This window comes from Eumetopias jubatus, unplaced genomic scaffold (assembly GCF_037043125.1).
Source record: "Eumetopias jubatus isolate StellerSeaLion01/CBP00866 unplaced genomic scaffold, mEumJub1_p1.0 scaffold_14, whole genome shotgun sequence".
In the NCBI taxonomy this organism is placed as follows: Eukaryota; Metazoa; Chordata; class Mammalia; order Carnivora; family Otariidae; genus Eumetopias; species Eumetopias jubatus.
Genome location: NW_028274820.1, coordinates 93,212,549 through 93,225,399, shown reverse-complemented (window position 1 = coordinate 93,225,399; position 12,851 = coordinate 93,212,549). Strand labels below are relative to the sequence as shown.

The following is a 12,851-nucleotide window of genomic DNA, read 5'->3' as shown; positions in this document are numbered from 1 at the left end:
TTTATGCAGAAAAAATGGTTAAAATCAGAAATGTGAGCACTTTCTTAAAAGAAAATCAACTCTAAATAAAGGGAACTATGAGGTAAACCCCTTGGGACATACCTTTCCCTCCTTCCGGTACTAACTACACTATAAATCCCTTCTTTTGCTATTGAGAAAATAAAAGACACATTTATTTACAACTCTGATAGCTACTATCTGCTAATTAAGTTGTGCCAAGGTCTAAAAGTAATATCAAACTTGGGCAAACTATTCATTAAGTAACATTTTTTTTTCCTGATGTATTTTGCTGTCAAGATGTAAGAGCTCTCTTACCGTCAAATTATTTTATTACCCATCTAAAATGTAAACCTTGTCAAATCTCCTGATACATGTTTTAGATAATTCTGAAAAGCCATAAAGCCTGGCTGGTGTAAATGATAATGGTTCATTAAATATATTTGGTTTTTTTTTTTTTTAAGATTTTATTTACTTATTTATTTGAGAGAGAGAAAGAGCAGAAGCACGGGGAGTGGCAGGCAGAGGGAGAGGGAGAAGTAGGCTCCCTGCTGAGCAAGGAGCCTGAAGCGGGGCTCGATCCCAGGACCCTGGGAGCCAAAGGCAGACATTTAACTGACTGAGCCACCCAGGCACCCCAATGGTTCATAAAATATAGTTGTTAATCCTTTCAGATATATCTGAACTTAAATGTACTCAGGTTTCACACTGAAAACTTAGCTACTGTTCAAAAAGAAAAAAAGATGAAAAAACCTTTTTAAAATATAAAAGACATCAAAACAGCTTTCAAGATAGCACTGCTGTATATTATCTCCTTTCTATTTAAGTTAAAGAAGAAATTAAGTATCTGAATTTCCAATCCCGTAAAAATTAACACGCAGAGAGTTTCTGACAGAAGATGTTATATCTGCCATTTTTTCACCATCAATCTTTTGTTTCATTCCTATACATCAAGCAGTGATTAACATAAAATTCCTACCTTTAAGAAGTATAAAATCTAATGAGAGTCATAGAAACATACGCAAATATAATAGTAGATAAAAATCAGTAATAGTATGATAGACATATGCACAAAGGATTTGCAAACAGAGAGAAGAGAAATTCAATCCAGTCTTGGTCATGAAAGGCTGCCAAGAAGAAAGGAAGACAAACCTAAACTGAAGCTGGTAGTCTCTAAAAAGATGAACATTAGTTATTCAGGAGAAAGAAGAGGCATTCTAAGAAATCTACCAGTACCCAGGCAAGAGAGAGCATCATATACTGTGAGCCCCAAGGATTAGAAGCAAGGTGTTGGCAATGAGACATTCAGAAAAACATAAAGAAGGTCTTCAAAGAGTCATTAGATTGGAGGAGAGGAAAAAGGAGAAAAGAGATTGTAGAATTCCTTTTTACTACTTATAACTTAAAGAGTTTCCCAACTGCTATTATTATAGAAATATTTACTGCTAGTAAAAAGAATGATAGTGCTCTACTCTCCTGGTCTTTCTTCGGTCAGTATTTCTTGTCCTCCTTCTAAATTATATAAGGATAAACTCAATGTTAACAGGTTGACGGAAGAATCCTGAGGAAATACTGTGAAAATGTTTCAAAATATATTTAAAACTGGACTTCTGAAAAGATTCCACTGTTGCATTGGGTTTTGTTTTTTATTGACCATAATTCCCACAGCAAAAAGATGAACTGAGAATTCCAAGCCAAGCTTGAAATTTCAGACCTGCAAGGCATTTCTTCTTATTCTTTTAAGCACATAAAAGCCATCATTTAAAGGATAACCTGAGTAAACATGGCTATATGTACCAAGCATAAGAACTATGAAGAACAGAGCTGTAGAATACAGCAAATTTCAAATTTTTTGAGGGTGGAAACCCTTATAAGTGTTTACAAATAATCATGAGCCTCAGCTCTGTATGCATTATAGGCAAATTATTTTATCAACTACATTGGCTACTGGTAATGCCCTAAGGCCCACTTGGGTTCCATAGGCTTTTAAAAATTAGAAAAAAATGATTTAGTCAATTGGGTATTGGTTCCTTATAATTGATTCCTTATAATTTGCTGAACCCATTTTCTCCTACATGTAAAATAAAACAATCTCCCTCTCTCCCATGTCAAGAAATCATTGTGCAAATTAAGTAACCCCATCTTCTATTTTTATTGTTTTCTCTTATTATAATTGTAAACAAAATCATAGAATAAAATTAGAGAAATTTTTAAACAGAAGAGATTGACTATCTGACTGTATGAATGTCTTCTTACACATCTGTAATAATATTCAATATTCCTAATTTTTCATTCATAATTGAAAAAAGACAATTCTCTCATTTTCTACTTTTCTTCGTTTTTGGTTTCACTTTCAGAAAAATATTCAGGAAAACAGAGAAGATATGTACTATATAGAAACTGTTTTTCATACATCAATAAAGCAGTTTAAAAAAGAAGACTCAAGAAAGAGTGTATCATTGAATATTATGAAAGAAAAAAATTCTAAGAGTAAATACAATGCATGATTAGGAATAGTTTTAGAAAGAGTTAAAAATCAGTTTTTTAATAAGTCTTGAACTCAATGTTTGAACCTAGTTTATAGACGTTTATCCAGAAGTACATTTCCTTATTTCAAAATGGTTACAGAAAAATTCTGCCACCTGATTCCAGAAATGGAATAGGTGAACAGAAAGCTGATTTGGATGTCCTAATTTGATTTCAAAGGATAATTCTCTGTGGGATCCTTAATAAAATGAAGGTAAGGCGGGAATTTTTCAGAATGTTTATATGGTTCGACTTCTAGTGGCTAAATATCTTCAAGATCCTTGCTACTAAAGGCACAGTTGACAGACCCGTGGCATTAGCATCTCCCAGGAGCTTGTAAGAAATACAGAATCTGGCTCCACTCCACAACTATTAAACCAGAATCCTTGGGTGATTAGTAGTATGCAGTGACTGAATATCTTCAGTAGCAAGGTTATAGATTACTGTCAAAATTGTTCATCTAATAACACAGCCACTCTTCTGTAGCAAATGGGGTTGAAATACACAGTACCATAGATGGATGCCAGAGTAAATAATGTACTGTCGACAAGAGAAACACAGCCTCTAAGCTCAGGTGTCCAAGATAGAATTCTGGTTATATACCTCTTAACTTTGTAACCTTAGGCATGTGACTTAACTCTGTGCCTTGGTTTCATCATCCATACAGTAAGGATGGATGGTGTACCTAGTCTTTTTTTTTTTTTTTAAGATTTATTTGCAGCCTTGACCTCGCGACCCTGAGACCACAACCTAAGCCGAAACCAAGAGTCAGAAGCTTAACTGAATGCGCCACCCAGGTGCCCCTAGCTATAAAAAATGACCCAGCAATTGCACTACTAGGTAGTGCAAAGGATACAAAAACGCTGACTCAAAGGGGCACATGTTTATAGCAGCATTATCAACAATAGCCAAATTACGGAAAGAGCCCAAATGTCCATTGACTGATGAATGGATAAAGATGTGGTGCATATATTACATAATGGAATATTACCCAGACATCAAAAAGAATGCAATCTTGCCATTTGCAATGACATGGATGGAGCTAGAGAGTATAATGCTAAGTGAAACAAGTCAGAGAAAGACAATACCATATGATTTCACTCATGTAGAATTTAAGAATTTAAGAAACAAAACAGATGAACATAGGGGAAGGGGGAGGCAACCCTTAAGAGATTCTTAATTATAGAGAACAAACTGAGGGTGGATGGGAGGGAGGTGGGCAGGGGACAGGCTAAATGGGTGATGGGGATTAAGGAGGGCACTTGTTCTGATGAGCACTGGGTGTTGTATATAAGTGAGGAATCACTAAATTCTACTCCTGAAACCAGTATTACGCTGTATGTTAACTAACTAGAATTTAAGTAAAAACTTCAAACAAACAATACCCCCCACCCCTCAAAATGATGCATAAGTTTAAGTGAAATATTACGTGGAAAATGTTTAGAATTAGTGTCTGGCACACTATAGGTGATCAGGAAATATTTACTGTTATCATTATTTTTAGTATTAAGTTCAACAGCCACTCAGAGAAAACCTAGAAAAGAATAAAACAGGAATGACAATGGTAGATTAAAACTGAAGTTATACCTAAACCATGGCAGTTAAATATATTTTTAAAAACCAAAATATTTTGACCAATTAAAATTAGAAATAGGTAAAAAATTAGAAATAGGTAAAGGACAATGCAGTACAAACAGACTAATGAACATTTCTGAATTTCAAGTATTCCAATACCTCCACTGTTTCTCTGTGGTTTGATGGTATGTTAAATGCATTACTCAGTCTATCTTACCAGTCGCTTGCTATAAAGTAACGCTGTACTGCTGCCACTGGAAACTGCCCATTTAGAAAAATGCATGACATGTTCCAATTGTTTAGAAAGTCCAGCCACTTCCTGTTGTTGTTGCATAAGTTTCATGCGATGGTCCTTTGCAAGGCTCTGAAAAGAAGAAAACGTCAACATTTGTCCTGCATATAACATACTATAATGGTCATTTTCAGATTATCAAATTAGAATAACTGCCACCTCTGAGAACCCAAATAACAGAAACTTAAAATATGCTTAGTGTTTTTCTCCCTTAGTATAAAGGATCACTCTCACTGCCACAAAAAACTGTGTCCCAACACTGCAGGGCTCCTGCTGCTGCCACCACTATCACCACTGCCGTCCCTGCCTCTGCATCCCCACTCCCACCCCAGGCCCTTGGTCTAGTCTGACAGGTTCTGGGAATTTAGGTCTCTGTTCATGCAACTTCCAGTATCCAAAAAGGGACAAAAGCCATGGATTAACTATGATAGAGCAAATGCCTATTAAATTCAATACTCACAAATAAAATAGAGGTATCATCCAGCAATCTTAATAAAATTACCAGATCACACAATTTGTGCAATCACAGGATTTCACTTTTCAGGCATTCCAGTCTTGAATGCAACCACTTTGTGCCCAGTCATGCCATATGGTAGACAACACTTATATTCTGTATGTGGTTAGAAAGGGATATGATTTTTGTCTATTGAGAATTACCTTGGGAGCCAACTGATGACTAGAGGAGCCAATGCATTCTCAGAAAAACTACACAAAAGCAGAATACAGAATATCTCTAAGCGAAGTACACAAGCAAGAACACAGATTAATCAAAAGTAGAGAGCATTGGGGGTGCCTGGGTGGCTCAGTCAGTTAAGCATCAGACTCTTGGTTTCAGCTGAGGTCATGATCTCAGGGTCCTGGGTTACAGCCCTGCATCAGACTCTGTGCTCAGCGGGGAGTCTGCCTAGGATTTTCTCTCTCCCATTGCCCCTCCCCCTGTTTGCATGTGTACGTTCCTTCTAAAATAAATAAATATATCTTAAAGAGAGAGAGAGAGAGAGCACTGAACTTGGGTTATTTTAAAGTTCTCTATCCAAAAGTCTTTGTCTGCAAGGAAAGGGGAAGAGATTAGGGTTGTCTTCTGATCCTGAAGTTTAACAGTAAAATTGCTACAACTCTAATATGGATTTACGTTCTCATTTAAAAAAAAGGAACCTAGATCCTGACCCTTGTCAGTTTCAAATTTGGAAAATACACAGGTGAAGTGAATTAAGGGAAAAACTGCAATGACGGTCAATGGCTTTGTCATGTCTAATTTAAGTTTAGAGATTACTTATTTTTTACAGAGGTCAGAAATATCCTAAATGTTTCTTTGGAGACATACCAGAAAGAATATAAGTTCTGTTGACTTTGGGAGAGACTGCATATTGACAACAAGAAGCCCTAGTTATTTGGGTCTTCTATGGCAACAACTATTTGCGCCGGTTTCTGGATTCTTAGATAAAAGTGGCTACATTTATTTTAGGAGGATTCTGTGAACCAGGAGAATGGATATGAGGACCAGAGTAAAACTGTATAGAACTGTAAGTCAATAAAGTTGATTACAAATAATACTGATGACTAGGTTCATTCCTAGAGATCTGGGATCTGGTCATCTTTTGTTATCTTCAAGTGATTCTGATTTACAGAGAAGTCTGGAAAGAGCCACAGAAATGAGTGCACTGCTAATCTCTGAGAAAGCAAATCTAAGTGATGTGTGATTTTAAGCAGAGCTTGGAAAACTTTTTAAATTGTTTAAATACTTCTATTTAAAAAAAAAAAGAATCAAAGAACCTTGAAAAAATAGTTCCCATAAATGAGGTTGCCTGGACAGAACACTTCTTCACTAAATAAGTATCTGTTTCCAAAAGAACAGAGAATTATTTTAGTCTTTGTTTCTTGTACGTCTGATAAACCATGGGAATGACCATGCTTTCCCAGGAGGGATAGGACTCTCTGACAAAGACCTTATAATTTTGTCAACTACAAAATAAAGAGTTTGAACTAAATTATTTCTAGGAGTGTTTTTTTCTTTTTTTTTTTTTTGCATCTTTAAACATCAGAATTCTTATTCTCTTCTCATTGTAAATTGCTGCTTTACTGTGACTTCTTTCTGCACCAATGTACTAAAAGAATACTAAAATACCATGCAATTAATATTATTTTAATATACCATGGAGAAGTTGTAACCTCAAACACTGACTTTGGATCCTGACCTTCATGAGTGTAATAAAGCCCCTGAAGACCATAATATCTTTCTTACCATGGTGAGAAACAACTATCTTAAGTGCCTTAAACAACCCTCGCTACATACTGCTTTCACAGTTAAGACTATAAAATGTTGAAAGCAGAAGGCATATCCTTTTACCTAATTTCTCATAAGGTTAATTAAATGTGTATGTTTGAAAATGAAATACTAATACTATCATTCTAAAAATTTTTTGTTATCATTCTAAAAATTTTTGCTCAATTGCACCGCTTCGGGGACCCAAAGCTGTTACTTCAATGAATCTAAAATGATTAATCTCTTCAACGTTTACAGAGCTCCTTCTTCAAGCAAGGCATTGTGCTTTGTGCTACCAAGTACACACTAAGCCATAAACTGCCAGCTACAATGTAGAACCGGGCAAAAGAAAACTTGGGAATGGAAAAGTATTTTTGAGTCATAAATGGAAACAATTATATGAAAAAGGCTGGGATTCCAAATTCACAAATACATGAAAAAATACTATATTAAATTGCTACAACATACTGTCCCATTAACAGTAACTTACCTCAAGCTGATGCAGTAGAGCTTTTCCTTTTTTATTTATTTCTACCATCAATGTAAATATAGCAACTTTAATATCCTGTTCCACCTGCTTTTGATTTTGATTTACTTCAATTATCCTGAAAATTAAATGAAAGAGGGGAAAAAATCTAAAATCTAAGGCAGAATATTGTTTTCTAATATTTAAAATTGATTTTTTAATGTAACTTAGGCCAAGTTTTGTTTTAAACTCTTAAAAGCTCAGCTGTTTCTAAGGGTCCTTCAGTTTGAATCAACTTTCTTGAAGATGACATAGCAGAAATGTAATTCTTCTGAAAGACACAGTCACTTAATTCAATCTTAAAATCAAAATGTATAAAATTGCAAGAGAATGAACACATTTTAAGAAAATATGATTTGGAAAGATCATGATGAAAATCACCCAAGAAAATCAACACTTGGCCTAAAAGGGTGGACAAAAAAAAAAAAGATTTATAAACAAGAAAACCATGACTCTGAAAGTGTTTGATTGCATCCACTGTAACTAAGAAGTAGGAAAGTATAAATGTGTCACCCTTAGTCATCTGAACTGGTACAGCATTCATTACACCTGCACAGAGGCAAAGAGAACAATAGTAGTTTGCTACTTTTAATAACACATTTGTCTTGAAATAAGCAGCTAAATACTACTATGTTTCATCAACTACGATGTACAGTTTCTCCTTTGATTAGGGAAAATGGAATGCTGTTTTCATGGAGTTTGAGATAGACAGAAAGAAAATACACAGTATCACATCAGACTATCTTATAGAAACAGAAGAGAATAATGGGACACCCACTAAACATTTTGAGATAAATAAAAAGTTTCATTTCTCCAGTCTGTTTCTCCAAAAGTTACCCACTGAAACTTAAAACCAATAGGGCATGGATTTTATTCTCTGTTGTAAATTCTTTAAGGTATTTAATTGGCACCAATATTGGCTATAAGATCAAGAAACCCAGACAGATCTGGGAAGCAAACCCCCTGAAACAAAACAAAACAAACCCCCCAAAACTAATTTAAATCCTCATGATGGTTAAACATGATGAAAAAAGGACAAGCAATGCTATGTTTGCACATGCATAAAAATGAATTCATATCAAAGTAAGCCAGCCCAGTAAATGTAATCCTTTTATAATCAGGTAGTCTATACAGATATGAGCAATTAGCATTTAATCCAAGGATTCTTTAAGTCTTACCACAATTCAAAAACCAAAATCCTTCCATTCAATAATGTATGACTTTGTAAAAACAGCATAAACCACTAACAGAAAGGTAAAAAAACAAATTTTGAGAATTCACACTACCTGATTTGAAGACTTACTATAAAAACCTACAGTCATGAAGAAAGTGGGGGTACTGGCAAAAAAGAAAAACACAAGAGAACAGAAAGAACAGAGTTCAGAAGTAACCTTATACATATGCTGTCAACTGATTTCCTACAAAGGAACCAAGGCAATTCAATAGCAACAATACAGTCTTTTAAACAAAGGGTATAGGAACAAATGGACATCTGTATGTTACAAAAAAGTGAACTTTGGCTTATAGCTCACACCATATACATGAGAGAATAAGATAAAAGTCAAGAATACATTTTGTCAAGGGTGGATCTTTTACACAAAATTAGTTATTTTACAATTGCTACCATTTGTCATTTATATGGTAGAAGCACCTAGAACTATCTCTCTCCATCATTCCATAAATATCCTTTACAAATTTTCAACTACTCAGATAAAAAACTTTTAAACCCACCACTTACTCTATTTAGCAAAAATAGTATTGTGATTAGAATATGGTAAATGAAACAGTATTTGGTTAATACAGTTGTTATGTGAAAGAGAAAGGTAAAATGAGAGCTGATAAGGAAGAACAATAAAAACAAAAGACACAATAGAACTGTATTATCACAATGAATAAAAATGGGTATAATAATAATAATAATACTGAAGCATCAAGACGAGGGTAAATTATGCTTAAGAATATCTTTAAAAGAATTCAGTTAAACCAGGGAATTACTTGGAAAAAGTTCCCACCGTAGCCATGCTCCAAAATGACAAGTATAACAGATTATGATGATTGGTCTTAAGGAAGATGAACCACAAAAGACTTTTTCTCTATGAGTGACTCAAATCCCCTGTGAGGACTCTCTTATTCAGGCTCTTTCTAAAAAGCATTTCTTGATTTATTTAGGTAGTGATAGGTTTCTTTTGTATGCAAAACAACAAAAGAAGGGAGATATGAGATTTCATAGGTTTTGTAAAGGTTGTAAATATGTCAGTGTGGGTTCCAAATGGGATAAAAAAATGGGGAAGATAGACAAACTCCCTCTTCCATGTGGAGGTTAGTGGTTTATTCCCCTAATCACCGAATTGTGAGATATGAGCCTTTGTACAGTTGAAGAGGAGGACTCCTATGGAAAACAAAAAGTGTAACAGGTAACATGTAGAAACTATGTAAGTATTATATCTGATAAGGAATGTGTGTGAAACTGTTTAATGGTGTCCTAAGATCTCCACTTTATTGCAGTTAAAAGATGACAGCACAGACAAGGTATCTCAAAGTTTGCCAACGCTTAAAAAAGCAATTATATATATATAATCAAGTATTAAAGTATTTTACCATACTGGTAAAAACAATTGATTTTGTTTTTAAATCCTGGGATTTCTTTAAAATTTGAAACACCAGATAATTATAAATTATCAATACCTACCAGATAAATGAGCCATTACTCAATGTAGTTTATTACCATAACAGTTTTGAAATTTCATGGCTGAAAAGAATGCTTTCCAGTCCAGTTTCCAGAAACCCAGTTTTTGGAGAAGTCTTATGAACTACATTATTAGAGCCATCTAACAGCTTACTTGGACCTATTTCACTATGAGCTAAGTAAAATGTCTGTTCTAAAAGTAAATATACTTAATACATTATATAAAGATGATTTTTTATAATACCACAAATGTAACTTTACCTGTTTTGGATCTGATTTCCTGTGAATTTTATGTATTTTGTTTTTTCCATCAGTTTGGTGATTAGTGTATCTATGATCACTTTCTGATTCTGAAAAGCTTCTTCTATAAACTGGTATCTGGAAAGATAAGTAAACAAGCCAATTATTTCAAGCTAATATATCTAAAATGAGGAAAAGCCCCCAGATAGAAACAATTTAAGATAACAAGATTATAAAAGATGTAAATAATCTTTAAAAAAAATTTTAATATATTTCTAGAAGGCAGGTTTTTCATGCTCTCAAAATTATCCCTAAGAATGAGGGGGTCTTTTTTTTTTTTTTTTTTAGAAAGGGGGAGTCTTTACAGATATTATTCATGGATACTCTAAATTATTTTGGAAATTTGGGGAAGATACACATTTATCAATTATAATTTTAGAGGCTTAGAGAGCTTATTTGGCTGACCTGGCAAAAAGTAGTCACAGATATTTAAGTAGATTTATTTACTATTTTGCAATTTCATAATTATGAGAGTTTAATGCTGTAAACACACACTTTAAAGATCACTTTTAAACATTAGGTGGTTGTGCCACAGAGGTCACAAATATATGCCTTTGGGAAAAATGGAAAGAGTACGAAAAACTCTTGATGTTATGCCTTGCATGCAATAAAGCTTCAAACAACATAACACAGCACTTTAAAAAATTTAACTTGGAAGTCAACATGATAACCTCTGACAAACTATGTAGATAAGTCAAGAGTAGCTCCGGGGGAATAGTAATGTAGAAGATAACTAGTTTTATTAATTTTCCATAAAATGCATAAAATACAGTATTTTACATAATATGATTTAAAAGTGCAAGTGCATTTAAATCAGTAAGTATTATAAATAGGGTTGCCAGCATTAGAAAAAAAGGGGAACACAGTTAATAATTCTGTTGGATTTCCTTCGTACATAATGCACTCTTTGGGACCCTGATATAGTGTAACGTTAAATGAAATGCTTAAAATAGTCATTGTTGTCTTGTTCCTAAACTCAAATCTAAAAACTTTCAATATTCCAGTTATGATGTTATCTAGTCCTTTTTATAGACAATCTTTATCAGGTTTAGGAAATTTCCTTTATCCCTCATTTGCTAAGATCTTCTATCTGGGTGCATACATATTTTCTTTTTTACAGAATGTTTCTTCTGTCTCTATTGAAATCATAATGTATTTTTCCTTTATTCTTTTAATATGAATTACATGAATGAATTTTCAAATGTTAAATGAACTCTGTATACCTAAAATGAAGCCAACTTGGTTGCAATTATATTGTCCAAAAATCACAATATTACTGGATTTGGTTTCCTACTTTATTTCTTAGAATTTTCACATTCATTTCATGGGTGAGACTAGTCTGTCATTTTCTATTTTTATTCCCCAAAAAACAAGTTGGAGAGAATTCATTCTTTTATCATTCTCTGGACAAGGCTGTATGTATTTAAAGGTGTTCTTTTTACTGCACCTATGTTGTTGATTCATCAATTAAGTCATTTGGGTCTGTAGTTTTCTTTGTGAGAAAGTTACAAATTATGGATTTACATTAAAGGACTATTCTGATTTTCTAGCTTATCTTGTGTTAATTTGGTTAAGTTTTATTTTCTAAGAATTATCCTTTTTCAAGTAAAAATTTTCAAATCTATTGACAGATAACCTTTTCGTAATTTTAAATGCCTTTAGAGATGTGTTCATGCCCCTTTTTGCTCCTGGCATCAGTCAGGTGGGCCTCCTCTCAGTCACTCGTAAAGGAATTTGTCAATTTACTAGTCTTTTGAATGATTGATTTTTGACTTTACTTCATTAATGTCTGTCCTTATCCTTATTATGTCCTTTTCCCCCATTTACTTTAGGTTTAATATACTCATTTTTCTAATTTGAGATAACTGTTTACTGTACTTACTTTTTATCCTTACTACCTACTATATACATTTCATGATATCTATTTTCCTCTCATCATGGCCTTAACAATATACTTAGGATATTATTTCCACTATCATTCAGATAAAAATATTTTCTGATATTCATTGGGATTTCTTCTTTGATGCTTTATTTACATTTATTTCTAACTGCTTATTTTGAAATAATTTCCAAGTTAAATCTGCAATGGTACAGAGATCTATACCTTTACACAGCTTAGTTTTTCAAAAATTGACTCATCACAGTTCTTTAACACCTTAATAATGAGTACGCATTTCCTAAACACAGAGTATTGTTATGCAACTGCAGTATAATAATTAAATGTAAGAAAATGGACACCAAGATAATACTCTCACCTACTCTACACATCATATTCTAGTTACATCATTTGTTTCAGTCATGTCCTCTAAATCACTTTTCCCCTTCTAGTCCAGGCTGCAGTATGGGATCATGCATTGCTGCATTTAGCTTTTGTATGGATTTCATTTCTTCATTTTCAAATTTTTGGAGAATTTTCTCATCTATTATTATCTTCTAGATTTAATTGCATTGAGTTTATGTAAGACTTTATATGATTTTAACCCTCTGCCAATTAAATTTTTTCTTTTGATATTTGAAAAGAATGTCTATCATTAGGTGCAGTGTTCCTTAATGCCCACACAGTCTTTGCTAATTAGGTTATTTGAATCTTACTGAAATATCCTGATTTTTAATCTGCTTGTTTTGTCAATTATTGAAAAAAGTATGTTAAAATTTCCCACTCCATGGATTTGTCTATTTGTTCTAA

At 33.5% G+C, this 12,851-nt stretch overlaps 1 protein-coding gene across 2 annotated transcripts in view; it reads right to left on the bottom strand.

Annotated features, from left to right (window-relative positions):
- Nucleotides 1-12,851, bottom strand: part of TRIM24 (tripartite motif containing 24) — a 120,405-nt gene that overhangs the window by 29,729 nt on the left and 77,825 nt on the right. For both annotated transcript variants that reach the window (XM_028106292.2, XM_088018626.1), the window contains exons 5-7: nucleotides 10,127-10,243; nucleotides 7,144-7,258; nucleotides 4,316-4,462 (exon numbers count right to left, since the gene is read on the bottom strand). In XM_028106292.2, the coding sequence (XP_027962093.1) occupies nucleotides 4,316-4,462; nucleotides 7,144-7,258; nucleotides 10,127-10,243 (379 nt within the window). The remainder of the gene's footprint in view (nucleotides 1-4,315; nucleotides 4,463-7,143; nucleotides 7,259-10,126; nucleotides 10,244-12,851) is intronic.